This window comes from Mercenaria mercenaria, chromosome 10 (genome assembly GCF_021730395.1).
Source record: "Mercenaria mercenaria strain notata chromosome 10, MADL_Memer_1, whole genome shotgun sequence".
Lineage (NCBI taxonomy): Eukaryota > Metazoa > Mollusca > Bivalvia > Venerida > Veneridae > Mercenaria > Mercenaria mercenaria.
The window spans coordinates 53,597,220-53,623,004 of record NC_069370.1 but is presented as its reverse complement, the minus strand read 5'-3'; the positions used below and the strand labels follow the sequence as shown (position 1 = coordinate 53,623,004).

The window sequence follows — 25,785 nt, the reverse complement described above, 5'->3', positions numbered from 1 at the left end:
GTATATAGTTTTTAGTTGTTACGTTAAAGGTCAAATCTTTTTTCACTTTCACCTTCTATTCTCTTTCATAGCAACAGTTTTCTTAAAAACTTAAAAACAAGTTTTGAAATTTTCACAATTCTTTATAACTACATAATATTACATTTCTTTACGACGTTCTTCTCTGTTTTCCTGTATTAACAGCATTGATTTAATACATATTTTGTGAATTTCTTACTGTTGTTATTAAAAGTTTCTCCTTTAATAATTACATGGCGCCCTTTGATGTTTACATCAATGCTTTTCTTGTTATTATTTGGACTCTGCAAGTGTATTTTGTGACTTTTATAAATGGATACCTTCTTGATTTTGTTGAAATATCAGTATGTTATTAAGGATCTTTTTTTTCTAAATGTGTATGAAATTTCATGAAAGTACATTCTGTAACAAGAAAGATATTACAAAAATATATCAAACAGTCAAAAATTAAAAGTTTCAAAAAGTATATAATAGAAATATTTCTAAATTTAGAAACAATATAGGTTATAACAATTATATAAATATTACCGTAATTATCCTTAACACGCAAGCGTGACATATTTAACATATGCAACCCATTTTCAATGAACATTAACTGTGCATAAATTGCCTACCAGTCAACAACTGAACACTAGTACAGTTAATACAATACTTTTATCTCTATCAAAACTTGATGTCATGTCATTATTTAGAATTTCGTGGTTTAAATATACATAAAGCTTTACCCTGGATACAACACTGACGGTCTACCTTTATGTTATTTACCTATTTCAGCGTGTTATCTTGTTCAGTCAATTTTTCCAAAGCCAAGGGTATTACACCGGAAGTAGATCTTCTATAAGGAAAACCAATAAAGCATATTTATTTACAAATGGCGGAAGCAGCTAAGTTTTTTGAAGAGACGGCAGAACCTGCAAATTTCAATGAAAACAAGACTCAGATTGAAAGATTCATTGCAAAACACAATGAAGGGTGTACACCTGTTGTCCTGATCACGGTAAATAGGACTGTCATTAGTATTAAGCAGTTCCAGCAAACATTTTTCATAATGTGTCTCAGTTTCACAGTCTCACTCTACACTTTGTCTTTAGGACAGGCCCCTCCCATCTGTCTTTAGGACAGGCCCCTCCCATCTCCGCCCCTGCTGGACGTCAGACAGTAGAGTAGGTCTCGATCATTAGGTATGTTTTCTTACAAATTCAAATAAAAGTTTTGCAACAAAATTTCGGGTCTCCCTAAAGTGCAGACATTTTAGCAGATTGCAGTCTGCATTTTTTTCCCTAAACTGCAGACTTTTTCCACAGTCTGCAGATAAGAAACTCATTACTTCTCCACATGGTGCCACCCCTATAGGGTTCTGCTATAGTTCTGCTGAAGTGTAATAAAGATTAATCAGCCACTAAGCAAATGTTTCAAACACAACTTTTAAGTAAGGTTTTAGTGTTTAATACTGTTAAATGTCCCAGAAAGTATTGAGTCATTTTCTTTTCGTAAAAGAAATACCCGGTTCTTCATATCCTATATATTTTTAACATCATCTCTGTTACATAGTGAAATGTTACAAACCAATTTCCTGGTGTGATTAGAAAAACAAAGAATGTTTTTGTAAAATCACATTTCCCCCCTTTTTCCCAGTAAAATGCAATTCAACACATCTGACATTATGTATTAAGGTAGTTCTTCACGTTCAGATCAAGTTTTTTCTCCAATGTAGAAGATTTTAATGCTTCAGAATATACTCAGAAAATTTGGCAAATAAAAAAGATACGTTTGTTTGCTTTATGTTTTGCTTGACTGATTTGAAAGATTTGGACCTTGCATAAGTTTTCATAATGCGCATCTATGAGGAAGTCACAATTTTAATAATATTTTCAATGTAGATTTTAATGAAACTTATCATAGTCGTAAATAAACATATGGTCTATAATATGGCAAAATAAAATGTACAGGTCCATGTGCTTGTTTTCTCGAAATATATGCCAATGATTAGAGACATCTGCACATTTCGTGTTGATTTTTTAAACAAAAATAAATGTCCCAACAACATGCACATGTCCTCTTCATGTTGGTGATATACAAAGTTTCATCTAATTTAGATGGAAACTGTAGAAGGAATTGAGTACACAATGTTCTGATGAAGTTGTAACTTTTCTTTGTCCTTTAAAGGTCTTCGACAATTGAAAGTCCTGATAATATGTTTGTGACCACTTCATGCTGATGATGTATACAAAGTTTTATTTAAACTGAATACTAACTTCTACACAAGAAACTGTGCTAGATGGACTGACTGGAGGAAGGACAAATGGATGAACCAACTGACATTTTAAATACATTATGAATCCCCTGTCTTTGAATCTTAGGCATAAAATGGTTTTATAAAATATTCTAGTTTTTAAAAAATTGAAAATGACTTTAACTGAATTTTATTTACTGAAAAATGTGTATTGGATTCTGACTTATTATTTTATAAACCTACAACTGGGATAATGTATGAACATAGTTACAAGAACAACCAAAGTTAAAGTTACTGCCAGTAATTGTCACATTGTTCATTATTTTTACGGATGTCTGTAACTGTTTAGCAAATGCTTTCAATGTTCACACACATTTTGGCATCATAAGGTAACTTCACACGGTAAGTTACGTAACTCAGCTTTTATTTAATCAAAATTTTATCTCTTTAAAAAAAAAATGATTAAACATTTTGGTTAAGGTTTAGCATAATATAAGCTGGTTTCTGAGAAAGTACTGTTCGGAATGCTTACAAACTTCAGGTCTCATGCATCATTGGATGACTCAATACGGCAAGTGGAACAACTGTAGCTCTTTTTTTCATACTGGAACACATTTTTGCCTGAATAATGACCAAGTATGAATTCTGTGTTCTAAAACTTGTCTGAGTACGTTCGGATTAATCCTGACCTACAATGTATATCTGAACAGGTCTGTATTCTGAAGTGTCAAAATACATTCTAACTATTTCAGGATAAGAATAACAGTTGAACGTTTCATTGTTTTGAAAAAGTGTTTGAAAATGTTCTGATTACTTCTTAATGATATCACAACATTTTAGATAGTAGTTCAGAATAATTCAGACACTGAAATCTTCTGAATTATTATTGAAACAATGTTTATAATTTAAAACTTTAAAACTCTGTTACTTTAGCGAAATAATTTCTGTGTAGAACTCAGATTTTGATGTTTAGATTATATTCAATAAATGAGAATGCGACAAAATCGACACCCCATTACCTTTTGCGCTTAATTACATTACACTACCTCTACCCCAGATAAAAAAATGCGTAATTCAATGGATTTTCTGATTCTCCTGATCAAGACAACTCATTTGTAACCTATACAAACCTCTGTTAGTAACTGCCAACTTCCCCACATGAATCAGAGGTGGAGGACGAATATGTTCAGACACAATGTCTTTTATCAAATCGTCACGGAAAACATATGCCTCTCCGGGAAATCAAGCTTATGACCCTGTGATCCATAAATTTGCGCAGGAAAAAGGAATATGTTATAGGTGTAGAATAAATTTCCTAAAAAATGAATTTCAATTTTCACTAATTTATCCAAAGTACTATGACCTAGGATGAAAATGTTTTAAACCATATTATCGTAGATGGCCAACTACAAGAAGATTTGATGCATTAATGTCAAGCTGAAAATCATTGGATTTGTGCAGATTCTTTTTTTTGCATTTAAATTTAGAGAAAGAAATTGGTTTTCCATTTTTCTATTTTTTCTTTCCAAGAGGTTCGATCATTTAGCTACTTTCTCCTATAAACATTTGTATTTAAAACTTATTTTGTAAATTTGATTTTTTTTAATGTATTTACGTAAAGAAAGAATCCTGTAATTTGCACAGTCTCACACCATGATATTAATTATCATATCAGTTAGCCTCAATTAATTACTCAGTTAGCACCAAATATCAATTAGCCATAAGTAATTACTCAATAATTGCTAAAGCCAATAAATCATCTGATAAGTAGATGTGAACAGTAAGTACATAAGTATATACCATTTACATCCCTATTACTGTATTAATTGTATATGTATATATATATATTTATATTAATTGTATTAAAGTCTCATTCTTGCATATGCATTCATTTTAAAACAACAACGGTAACTGCAAGACCATTGTAAGACAGATTTATAAGATACTATCAATTGCAAAGTCTATCTATTTTAAAGCTGAATTATAATGAAATCAATAATCATATTTCGAAGTCTGACTTAATGAGGTAAAATTAAAGATTTTTATGACGCTGGTGCTGAAAGACACAGAATGCATATATTGTCTGAATATAAGTGATGCCACTTCCTAGCCTGCGACTATTTGAAGAATAATCGGAGATATTCTACTTAACCAGGCATGGGCGGCAGCATCTGCATCACACCTTGTTTTAAAGTTTTGCATGCAAGCTCATATCTCAATAACAATTGCTTTTATTGGATTGAGAATTTACACATCAAGCCCCAGGCACTCTTGGATTATGGCCCTTGAATTACTCGAAAAAAATGCGAATTTAGCTTTGTCCGCTCTCTTTAAGTCGAACAGTTTCATCTGATCTTCACCAAACTTGCCGACGATGTTTGTGGGCATAATATTTCGGCCAAGTTCAATAACCACCCGAATCGCCCCAGGCAATCTTGAATTATGGCCCTTGAATTAGGTCAAGTTCGATGTCGGGCATATTTTGTGACAGTCTGGCACTCTTGTTATTATTTCCTATTATATCATATTAATTGTTGTTGTTTTTTAATTTAACTGAAACTGTTTAATTGACTTTAAAAATATCTGCCCGGGATAAAAAGACAGTAACAATTATTTTGCTAGGTTATGTCTAGAGCAAATAATTTGTTTATATAAAATAGATCCATCCAAACTATTTTAATGACATATGAAAGTTAATGACAATCTATAGAATCTTTAATAATAAAGCTATTTATTTTTAATTTTCATTTTCTTTAACTCAAGAAAACTTGGATTATGGCGCGTATATAATTATACATGTATATATGAAACTGATTCAAAAAATCATGTTTTACTCAGCATTTATTTAGTCAGGAAGAACACACTAGGTGGTAAATACAATAATGAGCCTACTGAACAATGCACATCAGGGAGTATCTCTTATATAATTACACTAGTCTGCAATCAGAGTCTGCAGAAATAGTCTGCAGTTTAGGAAATTAAATTATTTGCCCTATATAATCTTATCTGCTTGCAGTCTGCAAAAAAGTCTGCAGTTTAGGGAAAAAATTGCAGACTGCAATCTGCAATCTGCTAAAATGTCTGCAAAATAGGGGGACCCCAAAATTTCTATGTCCCAACTTGTTTGGTTTTCCAAGTTAGATATTTCCTCTGGACAGACATCAGAAATGGCGGGGTATATATGTTTTGGCGCATCAGTTGTGACTGCTTATACTGTCAAATTTACTGCACATACAGCCCTGCAATTATCATTATCATCATTCAGGGATTTTTTAAGGCTGATTTTGTGGCCGAATATGGGCCCCATCCCAATTGCAAGAATGTGCTTATTTTCCAAATTCTTAGGTTTAAATTTCCCAAAATTTTACTGACCTTTGAGTTTCTCACTGAAGAAATACCAGAAAATTTAGTAGAAACTTTCAAAAGACAAAAAATATAAAACAAAAGACTTGTACATATGACATCAAACAATAATAATGCTGAAATAAAGGTTGTATGATGGTAAAACTTATTTTTTTGTATTTCCCAATTTTCTGGTTTTACACGCCATTTTTCCCAACTGAATGGGCCCCGGGCCCCAGTTTCTAAATGGTAAAAAAATCCCTGTCATTTGATCAAACGGACGTTTCCTGCATATTCATAAACAAACATTAATATGAACTTAGGTGCTCCCTTGAAAAATCACCAGTGCCCCTTGAAAATTAAAAGAGTGCTGCTGTAATTATGGATCCGTTTTAAGAAGTGTATGTTCTTTAAGATCTATTAAAATTTTAAGAATTGATGATAGATCTGCTTCATGATTTCTGAATGAATGTCTTAGAATGCATTAAGTAAAAATCTTGACATGAGAAAACTCTACAAATATGCTATATACGAACTAAAGAAAGTTACGGTTCTTTTTAGAAGGAAAAATGTGTCCAACTTTAAGGCAAAAATACTGCTATGATAGACGTCTGGTATGGGGGAATAAAAATCATTTACATGTACAAAGGTTATTTAAAACCCAAAAGACTAGCCATCTTTAAAAGTTATTGATGAGAATTTTACCCAGAGAAAATAGCTGTTTGCCGAAATTCTCGAAAACTCCTGTTTTATTTACTGAACTGCTAAGTTAACAGTCTATGACATTTTTATGGTTAATCTTTTAGCACAACTGATATAGAATATGAATGGTAGTAGGAGCCTAAAAATTTTGATGTTTTTTTTGATAATTCATAGCCAACAGCTTTTTTTCTAGTAATAAACTCTGGTTAGTGATTTTTAGCTTGTGGATGAAATATACGTGAATGGGGAGAAGAGCATTATGTGTTTTTCACAGTTCAATGTCTGTATATTTTGTTCCCAAAACCTTTTTAAAAAATAAGTTTTATCTACAGACAGTACATTGGAACCTCAGACATCACTAACAAAACACTTGTTAAATTTCACATGAATGACTTTATTTTTTACAATGCTTTAAAAAAAAAAAAAAAAAAAAAAAAAAAAAAAAACTAAAATAAAAAAGAAATTTTAAAAAAATGGCTGCCGGTGAGGATCGAACTCCCGACCTTTGGTTTTCAATGCGAACTCAGTAACCACTGCACCAGTGTGAAAATATGACGTCATCATCACAAATATAAGTATACATAATAAATTTCAGTTATGGCAGCGTGACGAAAATTGTTTCCCATTGAAAATATTGTATTTTATCTTTTTTTTTTCTCCGTAGAAAATGTATTTAGCACTAAATTCTTATTATCAGACGCTCATTTACATTTTTATTCAACGTTCAAAGCAGTGAGCGAAACACTTTTGTCAACCGTAAACAGCAAGCATCTACTGATGTCTTACTGATTAATGACTATGAGCATTGTGTACTGGAAGAAACCCAAACAACACCGATTCCAAAACAGTACCACGAATTTTCAACTCGATAGTAATTCTATACACAGTTTTATTCATTTTCTTTTTCACACGTTTAACTGTAATGCGACACTGTCGGCACCGCTTTGCGGCGCCGGTAGCTCTGCTATTAATTAACATTGAAAACCTTAAAAATGTGCATATTATGAGCTACCCTAATTTTGTGTTGTTTTTTTCTTATTTCTTTTTGAGCCAGTTTGCCTTTAGACTGAAATTGTTCAAAACCTGACTAAAACAAACAATTTTTAGTAGTGATGCACAGATATGCATGTATACCCTAGCTTTTATTTCACATTTATTAAATGTAATGAAATTAAATTTAAAATAACCTAGAGCAGATTTAATTCCAGATATGGCATCTCCTTATTCCTTATTAGCTTAGATTTAATTAAGGGTGTGCCATTTCATATACTGGTAGGGAACCAGAAGCCGGACACATTTTCATATTTTGGCTCCATTATTTCCTCAGTAAATATTTGACATAATTGAAGTGCACACTGAACAAACTTCAGCTCCTTCCGCATCCGATGTTGTAATCAGCATTGCGTTGTGACGTATAATATGCGTTCCAATGAGGCCTCAAATGGGGTCACAGAAAGAAGTCATTTTCCCCGTGAGGTAAACCAGTAGCCGGACAAATATTTTGACGATGTTTTGCTGTTATTTTGATATTGAAATAAGTAAATAAACTATTTTTGCGCATTTCTTTATCATTAATCTCTCCATAAATGCACTTGAAACATAACCGACGTTCAATAGCAGCTACGAAAGCGTTTACAGAGGCTGACTATAAAAAACTCAAATTTCATCTAACATGAATTTTTGATAATTCCAATAGATATAGAATAAAATTAGTGCAAAAATCGACTGCCTTGCATTTTATGTAACTATTACCGTGAAATTAAAAGTAGCATGTTATCAGCAGACAATCAATATGTAGTTTAATTATTTCTTCCCCATTTGATGCCTCGACAAGTGTAAACTACTGGGCATGCCCAATGCTATCTTCATGCCCCGTTAAGACAGAAAGTTGTTTTGTAAACACAGGTGAAGTATCATTATAAAACCTAAATTTATACAGCCTTGTTGTATAGTGGTTTGTTGTACACATGAAAAACAAACATCTAAATGATCTAGATGAAACAATTATTATACGTGTATAACAACAAAATAACGGGGTTAGTACATATGTCTGGAAACTGGTCCTGTCCGGATACTGGGTCTAAACCAGTAGCCTGCATTAAAATACCATGAAATGAGGTCAGTGTACTCGAGCATGAAATACACAATTTTTCATATACAATTAATGTTGTTCAGCATGTGAAGTTGTACACCTGGGGTTTTATTCTTCAAATTACATAGTCGCCCCCTCCCCTCACCTTTTCAGTTTTCAACTCACACCCCAACCCAAGGTTATACGAAAGTTCACTTAGTGTTGCATTGTCAAGAAGTAACACAAGACTGTACAGTGACAGTGTGAAGTCAATTTTAGGGGAAAACTGAGGCCTATTAATCACCCCTATTTAAAAATTTATATTCTGAATCTAAGAACTTTTTTTTATCTTAGTAGTATTGTGATGACAAATAGTGTATACCAGTTTGATATCATGAAGACATGGCTGGCTATTCTGAAATGCTTGCCCCTAAATTAAACTGATAAAATGTTAAATAACAGCATCAGATTTGTCACATTTGTAGCAGATATATATTGTTTATCAGAATGATGTAAATTAGATATGTCTTTATTCATTTATTTTTAGCTCATCTGATTTTTGGAAAAAAAATTATGAGTTATTGTCATCACTTGAGCGGTTTCGACGTCTGCGTCGGCGTTGCCTGGTTAAGTTTTATGTTTAGGTCAGTGTTTCTCCTAAACTATCAAAGCTATTGCTTTGAAACTTGGAACACTTATTCACCATCATAAGCTGACCCTGTATAGCAAGAAACGTAATTCCATCCTGCTTTTTGCAAGATTTATGACCCCTTTTGTACTTAGAAAATATCAGATTTCTTGGTTAAGTTTTATGTTTAGGTCAACTTTTCTCCTAAACTATCAAAGCTATTGCTTTGAAACTTGCAACACTTGTTCACCATCATAAGCTGACCCTGTACATCAAGAAACATAACTCCATCCTGCTTTTTGCAAGAACTATTGCCCTTTTGAACTTAGAAAATCATTTTCTTGGTTAAGTTTTATGTTTAAGTCAACTTTTCTCATAAACTATCAAAGCTATTGCTTTAAAACTTTTAAACAGTTTTTCACCATCATAAGCGGACGCTGTACATAAAGAAACATAACTCTATCCTGCTTTTTGCAAGCCCTTTTTAGACTTAGAAAATCATGGGTAGGACAATATTTCTATTAATATACAAAAAAATCAGATGAGCCTCAGCACCAGCAAGGCGATGCTCTTGTTAAGTTTTGACAGAAGTCTGTGTATTAATTGAAGAGCCATCATATTTTCAAAACAACAATAATATGGGACTTGAAAAGTTGACTGAATATTTTTACATGATCATTTAGCAATTTCCCATAATTATGGTTATTAGCTCCAGTATTTTAGTAAATGATGAAACCAGGTACCATGGTAACAGGTTATTTTTCTTCTATAGACAGCGATTTTTTTCCTTATATAAGTGGTACCTAATATCTGACCCATTCACAATTGGTGTGAAAATCTCTAAAAATAGTAGAAAAACAGAAGAAAAAAGCTTTGAAAAACTTTAAAGAAGTTTGTTACCGACTTTTGCCAGGAAAAGGCCGTCTGATTGATCAAGATTTGTTATGTTCATCTCCCTATATTTTTGACCCTTGAACGTTAATTCATAGTGTGTTTGGGTATGAATTGTTAATTCATAGTGCATTCAGGTACAAATCGGGTACGAATCATTTAAATCATTAAACATTTTGATTAACAAGTATTAAAAAAATTCACAATTAAGGGAGGAAAAATACAAAATTTTGAGAAAAACAACACAAATTTTCACAATTTTTCTGGTACCGGACCCATTCACAATTCACTGATAGAAGGGGCTGTTTATAGGCCTTTTTGCCTCAGAATCATTTCTTTGAAATTATATATAGTTTTCCTCCAAAATTGACTTTACATCAGGGTTTTTTTTTATTCTCCTTTGTGCAAATACTGAGCTACTTATTTTTATTCTCCAGAATCATTGGCTTTAAGGCCTCTTCCCCTCTTAGTAAAAATAACCTGCTGAAACTGTCACATGAGGTTTTCTAAGAATAATTTCAGAATAGTAATGATTTTCTTGTTTTATCTAATTTCAGTCAGGTGGAACAACGGTACCATTAGAAGGGAATACAGTGCGGTTTATAGATAATTTCAGCATTGGAACAAGAGGGTCAGCCTCAGCAGAGTATCCTTCACATGAAAATCAATTGATACAACCAGCTTAAACTGAGTTATTTTATAGTACTTGTTTAAATAGAAAGAGATTTTCTTTAAAATCTCAGTCAATCAGAAACGAGACACTGATTTTAACAGGATGAAAAATGGTAGTTCACAAAGGTGGGAGTTTCTGCATTTTTTCAGTATTTTTCAGTGTAGCATATTAAGATTTTTGTTTAAAATGGTTTTAAGTCTGTTTTTCAATTGTATTTCAATATTTCAATTACGAAACTGTGCACAGTTAGTAAGTCTTACCAGTGTTCCTAAGATTCTGCACAAAGTACAAACATATTTCTGGCAAGTAGCTAACAACTACTCAGATGTAACTGAAAACCCTCTCACAGAAATCAGAAGAGAGGTTAGTAACTGACATTTTCCTCACAGAAATCAGAAGAGAGGTTAGTAACTGACATTTTCCTAACATGTAGGCAAGTAACTGACATTTTCCTCACAGAAATCAGAAGAGAGGTTAGTAACTGACATTTTCCTCACAGAAATCAGAAGAGAGGTTAGTAACTGACATTTTCCTCACAGAAATCAGAAGAGAGGTTAGTAACTGACATTTTCCTAACATGTAGGCAAGTAACTGACATTTTCCTCACAGAAATCAGAAGAGAGGTTAGTAACTGACATTTTCCTCACAGAAATCAGAAGAGAGGTTAGTAACTGACATTTTCCTCACAGAAATCAGAACAGAGGTTAGTAACTGACATTTTCCTCACAGAAATCAGAAGAGAGGTTAGTAACTGACATTTTCCTAACATGTAGGCAAGTAACTGACATTTTCCTCACAGAAATCAGAAGAGAGGTTAGTAACTGACATTTTCCTCACAGAAATCAGAAGAGAGGTTAGTAACTGACATTTTCCTCACAGAAATCAGAAGAGAGGTTAGTAACTGACATTTTCCTAACATGTAGGCAAGTTACTGACATTTTCCTCACAGAAATCAGAAGAGAGGTTAGTAACTGACATTTTCCTCACAGAAATCAGAAGAGAGGTTAGTAACTGACATTTTCCTCACAGAAATCAGAAGAGAGGTTAGTAACTGACATTTTCCTAACATGTAGGCAAGTAACTGACATTTTCCTCACAGAAGTCAGAAGAGAGGTTAGTAACTGACATTTTCCTAACATGTAGGCAAGTAACTGACATTTTCCAAGATAGCTAACATATAGGCAAGTAACTGACATTTTCTCACAGAAATCAGAGGAGGTTAGTAACTGACATTTTCTACTGTGCAAGTAGAATTTTCCAAACAAGATAGAAATCAGGACATTCCTAACATGTAGGAAGTAAGACATCTCGAACAAAGTTTAACTCTTTCTAACTGTAGGCAAGTAACTGACATTTTCCTCACAGAAATCAGAAGAGGTTAGTAATGACATTTTCCTACTGTAGCAGTAACTGACATTTTCCTAACATGTAGGCAAGTAACTGACATTTTCCTCACAGAAGTCAGAAGAGAGGTTAGTAACTGACATTTTCCTAACATGTAGGCAAGTAACTGACATTTTCCTCACAGAAGTCAGAAGCTGAGGCAAGTAACTGACATTTTCCTCACAGAAGTCAGAAGCTGAGGCAAGTAACTGACTTTCCCACAGAATGCGAAGCAATTGGCAAGTTTACTGAACATTTCCACACAAAGTCAGAGGAATGAAGTGTCTCTTCAGACTCCATGTCGTGAATTTTCACGCTTCAAGCATGGGATACAACTTCTCAACTATTTAATGTTTGGCTTACGTACAGGGCAATTATATAATTAAAGTCGAGACAAAGGATTGTCTATGTGATTATTGTAATTTTAAAGTATGTCCTTTAGCTAGCTCATGGCAATTACCCAAACTATCCTTAATTGTGTTATCAGATATTTTTGGACAAGGCATGATGTTTTATTCTTGCATCGTCATCGTTCCCTGCAGCCATATACACGACACCTTCCTCAGTCTCAGCTACTGGACATTCTGGAGGTGAAAAATGATGATGAGGGTCAAAAACTATGTGGTATCTATTTTAAATCATTCTTTTTTCTCTTTCGTAACAAATCCAGAAAAGACAATTTCTTTATTGAAATAGTCTTGGGTGCTAACCTGTGTTTGAATCTGAATATAATGGGATGGAATAAATCTTATTTAAGGTAAGATATAACAATTTATGACATTTTTGTCAGAAATCATTAAAGGTTTATGATTTTTTCCTTTGGTTATTTAGAAAGTATATAAACCTATATATTTTTGAAAAGATCTTTTAAATCTCTAAAAAAACAAAGCGTAGTCTTTACTACTACAAAAAGAGGTCATGAAAGAAAATACATTGTGGTGCCCATTATCCATTTTTAGCCAAGGATGACCCCCACATGCCTAAAAGTTTGACAGTATTTATACAGTATTCCCTGTCACAAAGTTTCAATGATACATGTCTTCTTAGTAGATATATATTGTATGTCCTTTTGTCACAGTGCAGTGGTCCAGAGGGCTATACCCATTTAACATAGTTACAAAAAATGGTCACAGAATTGAAATAGATAATTATCTCTCAAGCAAAGAACAGTGCATAATACAGTCCTGGCGCTGTTGTGAAGGCCAGATATCACAGGATGAGAAAGGTTTTTAAGCCAGACTGGGACTCGGAGTTCAGGACCTTGGAATATGGTAATGATGCTCTACACCTAAGCTACCAGTTTACCTATTTTGTAATAGTTCCCTCTTTGTACTGACACAAAAAACAAACTACATATAATCAGCCGTTGGTCATTACTGTGAGTTAAATGACAGTACTGTGAAGGGTGGGTGGGGGGGGGGGAGCTAATTTTCATGGAGTTCTCTGTTGCAACAATCAACAAAATTGGATCTTAACAAGTCAGTAAAATGTTCCATTTGATTAACTATAATATTTGAAATTCACAAATTCATGACCACACAAAATAGTCATTTTAGCCAAAAAAAACCCACAAAATTTCTTGCCCATAATATTAAATGATTTTATAGTATTAAATTTTGTGCTTTGTTTTCTTTTTCAGTCAAAAATGAAAAGACTGCCAAGTTGCTAGATATAATTCACAAGTACCAGTCAGTCCAGAAGGAAGGGAGACTACTGATGGTAGAGTTTACATCTCTGGTAGATTATCTGCACTTGTTGAGAGCGTCTTCGCTAATAATGTCCAGTCTAGGAAAAAATGCTTTCCTGTATTTAGCTGCTGCTGTTTCTGACTTCTACATTCCAAAAAACAAAATGGTAAGGTTTACTTCTGTGATAAAAAGTATGATAACAAAATTAAAAAGATGGGGGACCAATACGCTTGTAGATAGTCACTATGATTTTGGGGTCAGTTGATCTAAAGTCAATATCTCATTGACCTTGAGATTTGAAATAGTTTCCACCCAATAGCTGGAGAACGCTTGGACCTACAATAGTATAACTTCACAGGATAATTGCCTGTGGTGTGAAGGATCAAGGTTAACCCTCACCCTGCTGAATCTCTAAAATAGACTGGTCAGTCATTCAGTTTGGGCAGTACCATTTATTATGGTGTGTTTACTGAAAATTTACTAACTGAATAGCCAACAGTGCAGGTTGATTTAATTCTGGTCTACACTGGTCGCAAAGGCAGAATCTCTTGCCGCCATCAGGCTAAAGGTTAAGGTCATTGTGATCTTTGTACCGAAATCAGTTACCATCAATAACTGAAACACTTCTGCCAACAATTATTAAACTTGATAGGATGACCTTTGTTTGGCAGAAGAACCCTACTGTGTTTGGCATCTGTAGGTCAAAGTTCAAGTCACATTTAGACTGAAAACAGTTTCCAGTCGATAACTTATGAATGCTTGGGCCTATACCTGTCAAACTTAATATGATGATTGCTTGTAGTCAATAGGTGATCCCTATTTTATTGAAGATCTGTAGGTCAGAGGTCAAAGACCTTACAACTAAAAACAATTTCCGACTTAAAAAACAAGGGGACTCTTGATGTCAGACTTGCTTGGATGATTGATTGTGATCATAGATGATCTCTAGTTTTTGAAAGTAGGTGAAAGGTCAATATCACAGTGACCTAAAGGCTAAGAATTGGTTTCAGATTAATAGCCTGAGAACTCTTAAGCATATGGTCATGAAACTTAATAGTATGACTGTCCATGGTCGTTTGAAGATACCTATTATTTTTTGGTCATTAGGTAAAAAGTATACTTAAGCCTGAAAATTAAACACACAGTTATCCCCACAGGCCATCATATAGGGTTTATGCATTTTACAATTAGCCCTTTTTATACGCCCGTTTGAAAAACGGGACGTATTATGGGAACCCCCCTGGCGGGCGGGCGGCGTCCACAGACTTTGTCCAGAGCATATCTTCTACATTCATGAAGGGATTTTGATGAAACTTGGCACAGTTGTTCACCATCATGAGACGGAGTGTCTTGCGCAAAAACCAGGTCCGTAGGTCTAAGGTCAAGGTCACACTTAGAGGTCAAAGGTCAAATTCAAGAATGACTTTGTCCGGAGCATATCTTCTTCATGCATGGAGGGATTTTGATGAAAGTTGGCATAATTGTTCATCATCATGAGACAGAGTGTCATGCACAAGAACCAGGTCCCTAGGTCTAAGGTCAAGGTCACACTTAGAGGTCAAAGGATGCAAGAATGAAAACCTTGTCCGGAGCATTTCTTCTTCATGCATAGAGGGATTTTGATATAACTTTGCAAAAATGTTCACCACCACAAGGCGGAGTGTCATGCGCAAGAACCAGGTCCCTAGGTCAAAGGTCAAGGTCACAGAGGTCAAAGGATACAAGCAAGAAAACTTTGTCCGGAGCATATCTTCTTCATGCATGGAGGGATTTTGATATAACTTGGCGCAAATGTTCATCACCACGAGGCGGAGTGTCATGCGCAAGAACCAGGTCTCTAGGTCTAAGGTCAAGGTCACACTTAGAGGTCAAAGGATGCAAGAATGAAAACCTTGTCCGGAGCATTTCTTCTTCATGCATAGAGGGATTTTCATATAACTTTGCACAAATGTTCACCACCACGTGGCGGAGTGTCATGCTTAGAGGCCAAAGGTCAGATACAAGAATGACTTTGTCCGAAGCATTTCTTCTTCATGCATGGAGCGATTTTGATGTAACTTGGCACAATTATACACCATCATGAGACGAAGTGTCATGCGCAATTCCCTTCTTTAGAATTACTTCCCTTTGTTGTTACTATAAATAGCTTATATTGTAACTTTTTCATTACTAGTCGTAGGGAAAAATCGAGACCACTTTTCTGTAGTACAACATGCATGCTACATCTAATTGTGAGGTGTATTTTAACCAATCTCTACCTGGTAAAGATTTTTGTGTGGACTTACAATTTTTTTTTTGATCTTTTTTTTTTTTTTTTTTTTTTTAAGATTATCTTCCCTTAGTTGTTACTATAAAGAACTTATATTGTAACTTTTTTATAATTGACCGTAGGGAAAAAACAAACCACTTTTCTGTGGTACAACATAGATGTTACTTTCAAATTTTAGGTGTATTTTAAGGTATCTCTACCTGGTAAGGAGTTTTTTTGTGGACTTAGAAAACAAATGACTTATCATGTGATTGATCTTTTAATCATTTATTCCATTTCTATTAAATTAAAACTTCCTTATTACTGCAAATGACTTTTTAAGCCGTGGACTAGATTAAATAGTTATTTAATGTAATGATTTGGGACATGTGGAGTCGGTGCGAAGCTATAATTGTGACCATTTCTGGATCTCATGCTGGTCGCAAGCCAGTCTGACACTGTGATTTTTTCTCATGGCACGGCTCATATATTAAATGTAAAGGTTGTTTAGTTGATAATAAAATGGGTGTATTTTCAGCCACAACACAAGATACAGTCATCAAATGGTCCCCTGCAATTGTCTTTGGAGTTGGTTCCTAAAATGTTGGAGGCCTTAGTGAAGAACTGGGTCTCGTCAGCATATGTGGTATCTTTTAAGGTAGGTAATATTTTGGTCTTGATTAATAATTGATATACCGTAATTTACTAAGTTTTCGGAAAGTCGTGATATTCAATGTACCACAGTTATACCAGATATAATACTTTATTATAAAATACATGAATGAAGAATACTACACAAGTAAAAATAATAGCACAGCACATGGAATAAGAACATTTTGAATTAAAAGGCATTTAAAAGTTTTGGAGAAAAAATCAGAATGTAAGGTGTTTTCCAATTTTAAATTAATATAAACATTTTGAAGCACAGAGTTGAGAAAAATTGCCATTTTGACCAGTTTTTGATGGGTTCTTTTGAAACTTGCAAGATATCTTAGTAAATAGCAAACTTCCCTTTTGAAAATTTAGAAAGGTATCGAAAAAATTATATTTTGGTAATGTTTACAGCATTTTTCCTATGAAGATAAATTTTCTAAGCATCAAATTTAAATGGTCAAGATATTGTCAACATTAAATGAGTTCTTACTACCCTTGCTGGAGACCGTTAGAATGTTTTATAAGTCTATTCTTTTAAAATTTTGAGAAATTTCCAAAATGAAAAACTCTTGTCACAGGATGACTGAATATAACATATTTGCAGGCATTGTCTTGCAAATGATGATCTGTGAATGTCATTATACCGCTGCTTGGCAGAAACGGCTAAAATTTAATGTGGGTGGGAAGCACTATTGCACTACTAGTTTGGTCTAAGGTTATAAAACTAAGTTTGGAGACCAGTCTAAGAATGCAGCCTTGCCATTGGTCATTTTCAAATTGTGTTCAGAAGTGACCAATCAAATGCTCGAGTTTTGAGACTGGTGTCCAAATTCATTTTTATAACTTTTGGACCTGTTACCAGTCTGAGGCCTTATTCAGTTTGACTCTAGTGTGTGAAGTCGCTTTTTATGCTTAGCCCAACGGGATCCGGACAAAATCCCCTGCGGACAAAACCCCCTTTGCTCATTTTTGCATTGGCGGACAAAACCCCCTTTATGTTTTTTACAAGGAGGACAAAATCCCCTTTGCTGAATTTTACAAGGAGGACAAAACCCCCTTCACATATTTTACAAGGAGGACAAAACCCCCTTTGCTTTTTTTATTATAAGGAAATAAAGGGAAAACAATAATATAGATTATTAAGATTTTTCATTTTATTTATAGAAAGAGATGTCTTGAAGATAATTATAATTAATGTTTATAATATGGATAATTGATGTATTTATCCTATTATATACAATTATTACAGTTTGTTCCATAATGACTTTGAAATTAATCAGATTATACATATACAATTATACTAGTTTGTTGAAATAAATAAGTGTAAAATATCTCATAATTAATTGACCTGTTAATTGTATGTTTTTCTCACTGAACTGTTCATTAAAGTAAATTCTTAAATAACTCTCAGATACTTTGATTAGTTATGTATTATTATATAATATATAATTTGCTCTTTTCATTCTAGGATGAAGGGGGTTTTGTCCTCCGTATAAATAATGCGAAGGGGGTTTTGTCCTCCTTGGAAAAAAGTGCGAAGGGGGTTTTGTCCTCCTTGTAAAAAACATGAAGGGGATTTTGTCCGCCTATGCAAAAATAAGCAAAGGGGGTTTTGTCCGCAGGGGATTTTGTCCTACACTCTAGCCCAACTTTTAAATATAGTTTTAGCCCTTAGCCTGCTGGCGGCAAGTGATTCTGCCTTTGTGACCAGTGCAGATCAAGATCAGCCTGCACATCCGTGCAGGCTGACCATGGTCTGCACTGTTCGCCATTCAGTCAGTATCTTTTTGGTAAGCACCCCTTTTAACAGTTAATGGTACTGTCCAAATTGAAAGATGGACAAGTTCATTATAGAAAATTAGTATGGTAAGGGTTTAAATACTGTTTGTTTTACTAGTCTGTATTGAAAATTTCAGCTAGAGACAGATCCTAATCTGCTTATAGTGAAAGCCCAGCAATCCCTGGAGAAATATGAGCACCAGTTGGTAATAGGAAATATACTTGATACCAGAAAATTTGAGGTCGTGTTTGTGACAAATAGTGAAACAGACTGGATAAAATTAGAGGAAAATGATCTACAAAATGGAATTGAGATAGAAAGTAAAATAGTAAAAAGTCTTGTAGAAAGGCATAGACAGTTTTGTTGTGAATAAGTAACCTGTGGGTTTAGCCATTTTGTTTTCAGTTATGTATACCAATTTTTATACAAGTGTTGATTTTCTATATTACAAAATGTATATCAAGGAGTGCTAGACATGTCTTCCTTTAATATGTAAACAACCAAGTGCCATTGTCTGTAGACATATTCAATGTAGGCCAAGGTGTAGGGATACTGATTGCCTTTAATAGACTAGATGTCAGTTTCTTTAAGTATGTGAGGTCAAAATTTAGCTAGATGTAAGTCTATTTAAGACACCAAGTGTATTTCAATGGATCTCCTTGTTTGATTTATTGCAGTTAAATAAACAGTTAATGAGATAATGACAGAGGTTCAGAATCTTGTATCTTTTGATTATTTTTAGAAAGCATGTGAACACTAACAGTTTTAGAAGCAGCTTTTAAAGTTGCATAGACTTAAACTTTATGTTAAAACATATGAAACAGCTGTCCAAATAGATGTTATGCAAAATCATTTGGTTAGAAAAGTGTTACTTTTAATACTGCACATTAATTTGTACACTTAAAGCTACAAAGGGAGGTAATAAAAAACAACACATTCAATAAAACATTCTACTGTGTTCATCAATATTCAAACCTTTGTCAAATATTAGATAATACAATTATCGGACATAGGATATAAGAAGAAATCATGTATTTTGTTTTGATAAAGGAAGATGTGGCAGGCACATTTAAACAAAGGCGATATGAGTCTTTTAAATATGTGAAATAATAAAACAAAATGTAAGGATGTGTGCTACTTCTAATAAATATTTGAACAAGGCTGACAGTCTGGGATAACCACCTATATTCAATTTTAATTTTGTAATTTTATACCCTGTTCCCTGCTTAAGTGAACTGTCACAATATTTTTGAAAAAAAAATCATTTAATGTCTGTTTGTTTGTTTTGAGTTTAATGCTATTTTTCAACAGTATTTCAGTTATGTAATGGTGGGCAGTTAACCTAACCAGTGTTCCTGGATTCTGTACCAGTACAAACCTGTTGTTCTGCAAGTAATTGCCAACTTCCCTACATGAATCAGAGATGGAGGACGAATGATTTCAGACATAATGTGTGTTAGGTGTGCTTTTACAGAATTGTGTATGTTTACATAGTTTCTAAAGATAATAAAAAAGGACATACAAACTATATGCAGATTATAACAGAAATGATTTCATCAAATGTCTGTGCAGAATTTTTTTTTAATTAAATTTTATTAGTTCAAAACAGTGTTTTTGCTGTTGGTTTACATGTACTTGGTATTAGCGAAATTTTCATCCATATAAGCGCGATATTTGGTGTCTGTTTAACAGAGTTTTTAGACCATGTAATATACAGTTGAAACTCGTTATTTCAAACTTGCTTATTTCAGAGTTCCAGCTGTCGCGAATAGACGAAATCATTTTCAAGTCCCGTCCTGAAAACAAATGCACAAAATATCATTTTAAGTCAAATTTCAGTTATCTTGATCCCGTGGAATTTGAGATACCGAGTTTCGACTGTATAATATATATTTGTGCTGTAAATAAATACAAGGGAACATAAACAGATTTATTTTAGTATATGTATGTTTATCTTTTACCTCAGCAACAAAAAAATGTCAGCTGTGCTGTTGATAATATGTTTAACAGTTTCAACATTAATAAAAAGTACTGCAAGATTAACCCTTATCATGCTGGACACAAATGGTTCTGCCTTTGCGACCAGTGTAGGTCATGATCAGCCTGCACATCTGTGCAGTCTGATCAAGATCTGCACTGTTCGCCATTTAGTCAGTATCTTTTTTGTATTCACCCCTTTTAACAGTTAATGGTACTGTTCAAACTGAAAGATGGACAAGTTCATTACAGAAATTTAGCAGGGTAAGGGTTAATTTTTTTTATATGCCTTTCCTTGTTTGTTACTAGACTTGCTGTATACCTTGCTTTTTTCATAGCCAACATTTCCATTTTTAAACCATGTTCTGTATATTTTAATTCCCTCATTTCTATGCAGCTTATAAGGAAGTTTTCATTAGTAACTTTTTATTCAGAATACCGGTAATCTTGGTCTCAGAAAACACTTGAGTACATTTATTGGTCTCTTATTATTGTTTGAATTTGGTCTATATCCTTCTTTTTTCACCAGAGGGCCATTTTATGGCTCTAATTTTTAGCTCGACTATTCGAAGAATAAGTAGAGCTATCCTACTCACCATGGCGTCAGCATCACACCTTGGTTAAGTTTTTTGTACCAGTCCACATTTTGACAAAGTCTTTTGAGATAAAGCTTTGAAACTTTCAACACTTGTTTACTATCATCATGGCCAGTTATAGGCAAGAGCACATAACTCCATCAAGGATTTTGGCTGAATTATGGCCCCTTTTGACTTAGAAATCATGGTTAAGTTTTTCGTACCAGTTCATATTTTGACAAAGTCTTTTAAGATAAAGCTTTGAAACTTTCAACACTTGTCTACCATTACCATGGCCAGTTATAAGCAAGAGTACATAACTCCATCAGGGATTTTGGCTGAATTATGGCCCCTTTCGACTTAGAATTCTTGGTTAAGTTTTTTGTACCAGTTCATATTTTTTGTAAAGTGTTTGACATATGGCATTGAAACTTTTATCACTTGTTTAGTAAAATAGTCTCTATCTGTAGGAAAGAGAACATATTAACTCTGTCATCTATCTTGGCTGAATTATGGCCCTTTTTGGACTTTGAAATTGGTTCTGTTTTCATACAAGTCCATGTTTTGTCAAAACTGTTTGACATATGGCTTTTAAACTTTGAACACTTACTTATCATTATGATTTACATCTGTAGGCAAGAGTACATAACTATTTTGACTGAATTATGGCCCTTTTTGGACTTTGAAATTGGCTCACACATTGCCATTTAGTGCAAGACTTATCGAAATCAAAATAATACAAGAACATTGTTTGTCTAATCTGTTTATTTCTTTTGTTTGAATATCCATGGAAATATTTTGACCCCATTCCTCAATCAATTCTTCGAATAGTCGAGCGCGCTGTCATCAGACAGCTCTTGTTATACACCCCCTCACACATCTTCGAGAAGGGGTTGGGGTTTATTATTTTGTTAATTTTGGTTCGTCTGTCTATCTGTGTGTTGGTAGATAATTTTGTTTCTGATCAGTAACTTAAGAATATTTGGGTGGTCTGTGGTCAAACCTCAGTGGATTATTGCCTGTGGTCAGTAAATCACCACCTTTGTTTTGAGAATCAGTAGGTCAAAGCCCAGTGTCACAGTGACATTACATTGAAAACAATTCCTGGTTAATCACTTTAGAATACTTAGACCTTTGACCTTCAAATTTCATAGGATGGTTGAATCTAGTCTGATGACATGGTGTTTTCGAGGTCGTAAGGTCAGTGTTCAAGGTCAAAGCATATGTAACAATGAAAATTACAGACCAATTAACCTCTAACAAGTTATCAAGTAGAGTGCAGGGGGGGTGGGGGGTGTTCAATGTACAGCTCTCATCATCTTTTTAGTCTTACAAATCATTTAAGAAATAATGTATAGAAAAAACGTGTTTTAACATTATTATGCCCCCCTTCGAAGAAGGAGGGGTATATTGTTTTGCAGATGTCGGTCGGTCGGTCGGAATGTAGACCAATCCGTTTCCGGATGATAACTCAAGAACGCTTCGGCCTAGGATCATGAAATTTAATAGGGAGGTTGGACATCACCAGCAGATGACCCCTATTGATTTTGAGGTCTGTATGTCAAAGGTCAAGGTCACAGTGACCCTGAATAGTAAAATGGTTTCCGGATGATTACTCAAGAACACTTGGGCCTAGGATCATGAAAGTTGATAGGGAGGTTGATAATGACCAGCAGATGACCCCTATTGATTTTGAGGTCAGTATGTTAAAGGTCAAGGTCACAGTGACCCTGAACAGTAAAACAGTTTCCAGATGATAACTCAAGAACGCTTAGGCCTAGGATCACGAATATTGATAGGGAGGTTGGTCATGACCAGCAGATGACCCCTATTGATTTTGAGGTCAGTATGTCAAAGGTCAAGGTCACAGTGACCAGGAACAGTAAAATGGTTTCCAGGCAATAACTCAAGAACGCTTAGACCTATTGTCAGGAAAAATGATAGTTAGGTTGGTCATGACCAGCAGATGACCCTTATTGATTTTTAGGTCGTTAGGTCAAATGTCAAGGTCACATTGGCCAGGAACAGTTGAACGGTTTCTGATCTTCTTGTCCAAAACCATAGGGCCTAGGGCTTTGATATTTGGTATGTAGCAAAATCTACTGGTCCTCTAGCAAGATTGTTCAGATTATTTCCCTGGGTCAAATATGGCCCCACCCCGGGGTCACATGGTTTTTATAGACTTATATAGGAAAAAACTTTAAAAAACCTCTTGTCCAAAACCACAGGGCCTAGGGCTTTGATATTTTGTATATGACATCATCTGGTGGTCCTCTGCTAAGATTGTTCAAATTATTCCCCTAGGGTCAAATATGGCTCCGCCCTGGGGGTCATATGGTGTACATAGACTTATATAGGGAAAAACATTGAAAATCTTCTTGTCCAAACCACAAAGACTATGGCTTTGATATTTTGTGATGTAGCATCATTTAGTGGTTCTCTATCAAGTTTGTTCAAATTATCCCTCTAGGGTCAAATATGGCCCCACCCCAGGGGTCATATGGTTCATATAGACTTATATAGGGAAAAACTTAGAATCTTCATGTCCATAACTTACTTCATTCAAATTGGACCACATAGATAGTTTTGAGTGGCAAGATGAACCTTGACATGAGTTGACCTTGATCTTGACCTAGTGACCTACTTTCACATTTCTGTACCTACAGCCTTCAAATTTGGACCACATGCATAGGTTTGTGTACCGAAAAAAACTTTGACCTTGTTATTGACCTAGTGACCTACTTTCACATTTCTCAAGCTACAGCCTTCAAATTTGAACCACATGCATAGTTTTGTGTACTGAAATGAACTTTGATCTTGAGATTGAGCTAGTGACCTACTTTCACATTTCTGAAGCTTCAGGCTTCAAATTTGGACCGCATGCATATTTTTGTGTTCTGAATTGAAATTTGACATTGATTTTTACCTATTATCTACTTTCATATTTCTCAAGCTAACAGCCTCCAAATTTGAAGCACATGCATAGTTCTGTATACCATAATGAACTTTGACCTTGAAATTGATCTAGTGACCTGCTTTCATATTTCTCAAGCCACAGCTTTCAAATTTGGGCCACATACACATTGTTTTGTACTGAAATGAAATTTGACCTTGAGCTAGTCTTGAAATTTGGAACATTCAAAAATGGCTCAGTGGATGATGCCAAGATCACTCTGTAATCTCTTGTTAGGTTAATAGGTCAAGGTCAGATTAAACCAGAACTTTTGTTTACAGTGAGCGTATAATTTCTGTTCATTTTGCTATTACTGAATGCATCAAGGGGGGCATTTCGTGTTCGACGAGCTCTTGTTAATACACTCAAAATTGGTTATATGTCTGCAGAATAATTTCACGAGGGCGTAGAGCTATTGGACTTGCCTGTGTCTTTTTGTATGTAAGATGGTCTCTCAGTAACCGCTTATGGGAATGGATTGATACTTCACACACTTGTTTACTGTGATGAGCTGACATGCATTGTAAAGGTTCTATAACTCTATTTTGCACTTTTACATACTTGTGCCTCTTTTTCAGGTTAGCAATTTTTGATGTAAGCTGAATTTCGGTAACGTTACTAGAGGGAATTGATTGAAACAACACATGTTCTCTGTGATGATCTTACATGTATTATGTAGGTCACATAACTCACATACTTATGCCCCTTTTGTGACTTGGCAGTTTTATTGTTTTTTGTAATCTGTTAGAACATTATATATATATTTATTTTAAGAGGGAATAGTTTTGTGGCTCAGAATTGTTGCCCCTTTTGTACTTGATTATATCTATGTTTTTGTTATTTTAATTTTTTTTTTTGTGACTAGGCTTTTGAATAATCGAGCATTGCTGTTCTCGGATAGCTCTTGTTTATGAGGTACCGGTAATTAAGGATGTATTGTAATGGTTTGATAGTAGCACCTAGACTATGTTTTTTTGACATGCCTTATTTTAGGTATGTTGCATAAGGTTTTGCAACATTTTATGATGTAAATTGTAAGGGAAGAAAATTTTATATATGCCATGTAGAATACTCAAAAATATCAGCTATTTTAGCTGTAAAAAAAGCATTTAAGTGCTGAAAGTATAATGTGAAATCATTTAGTATTGAGGGCACAAAATTTTGTAGGTTTAGTGAAAATGGCTATTTAACATGGGGATTTGAATTTTGTGGATTGACTTTGAAAATTAATGTAGGGATAATGCATTTTTTTCATGTTATGACATCTGCAGAATCTTGAGGGATTGGTTGGTGCCCAAGCCCTGTACCAACATATCCCGAGGAATTCTAAAGATGTTATAACACGCAAATAAACATGCGCTAACGCTATTTTAGCATAAAACGCATAAAAAACTAATAATTGAATAAATTATCCCCCAACGTCTTTAACCCTTAGCCTGCTGACGGCAAGTGATTCTGCATTTGCGACCGTGCAGTCTGATCATGGTCTGCACTGTTCGCCATTCATTTAGTATCTTTTTGGTTAACACCCCTTTTAACAGTTTATGGTACTGTCCAGATTGGAAGACGGACAAGTTCATTATGGGAATAATTAGCAGGGTAAGGGTTAAATTTCCATGACATGCGTGGAAGTGTCCGAGTTGTTTTTTCACAACTTGACGTCATTTCCTCTTGAATTAATGGTTTTGGGGCTGTTATACATTTACGCTTTGCCAAGGAACGCGCATACAATGCATATAAAAGGTGTTTTAACAGTAGGTGAGCGTGAGAATCTCTCTGTTAACACAAGTTTTCTCTTCTGTTAAAATACCCCGAAAAGTGACCAGCAGCTTTATGCTAGAATCCTGGATAAATATTAATGATTTCACAGTTACTGTATGATTATCACTTAATGATTTTATTTATATGCATAATTATGCAAGATTTACTTTTTGTTAAAGATCATATAAAGAGTGGAATAAAATATTAA

The 25,785-nt window shown here is 34.3% G+C and overlaps 2 protein-coding genes across 3 annotated transcripts in view; one reads left to right on the top strand and one right to left on the bottom strand.

Moving 5' to 3' along the window:
- Positions 1-914, bottom strand: part of LOC123561536 (3-hydroxyisobutyryl-CoA hydrolase, mitochondrial-like) — a 27,961-nt gene extending 27,047 nt beyond the window's left edge. Inside the window, exon 1 of one of the 2 annotated variants that reach the window (XM_053553110.1) lies at positions 784-914. Coding sequence is in view for 1 of the 2 variants with exons in the window: in XM_053553109.1 (XP_053409084.1) it covers positions 547-610 (64 nt within the window). In the remaining variant the exon portion in view is untranslated. Of the gene's footprint in view, positions 1-546; positions 662-783 lie in introns of those variants that run through there. The other variant, XM_053553109.1, reaches the window with a different exon arrangement.
- Positions 875-25,785, top strand: LOC123561537 (phosphopantothenate--cysteine ligase-like). Its single transcript, XM_045353985.2, has 6 exons — positions 875-1,015; positions 10,443-10,531; positions 12,429-12,565; positions 13,581-13,795; positions 16,416-16,535; positions 18,448-25,785. The coding sequence occupies exons 1-6, from the start codon at positions 890-892 to the stop codon at positions 18,682-18,684; spliced, it is 924 nt and encodes a 307-aa protein (XP_045209920.2). The 5' UTR covers positions 875-889; the 3' UTR covers positions 18,685-25,785.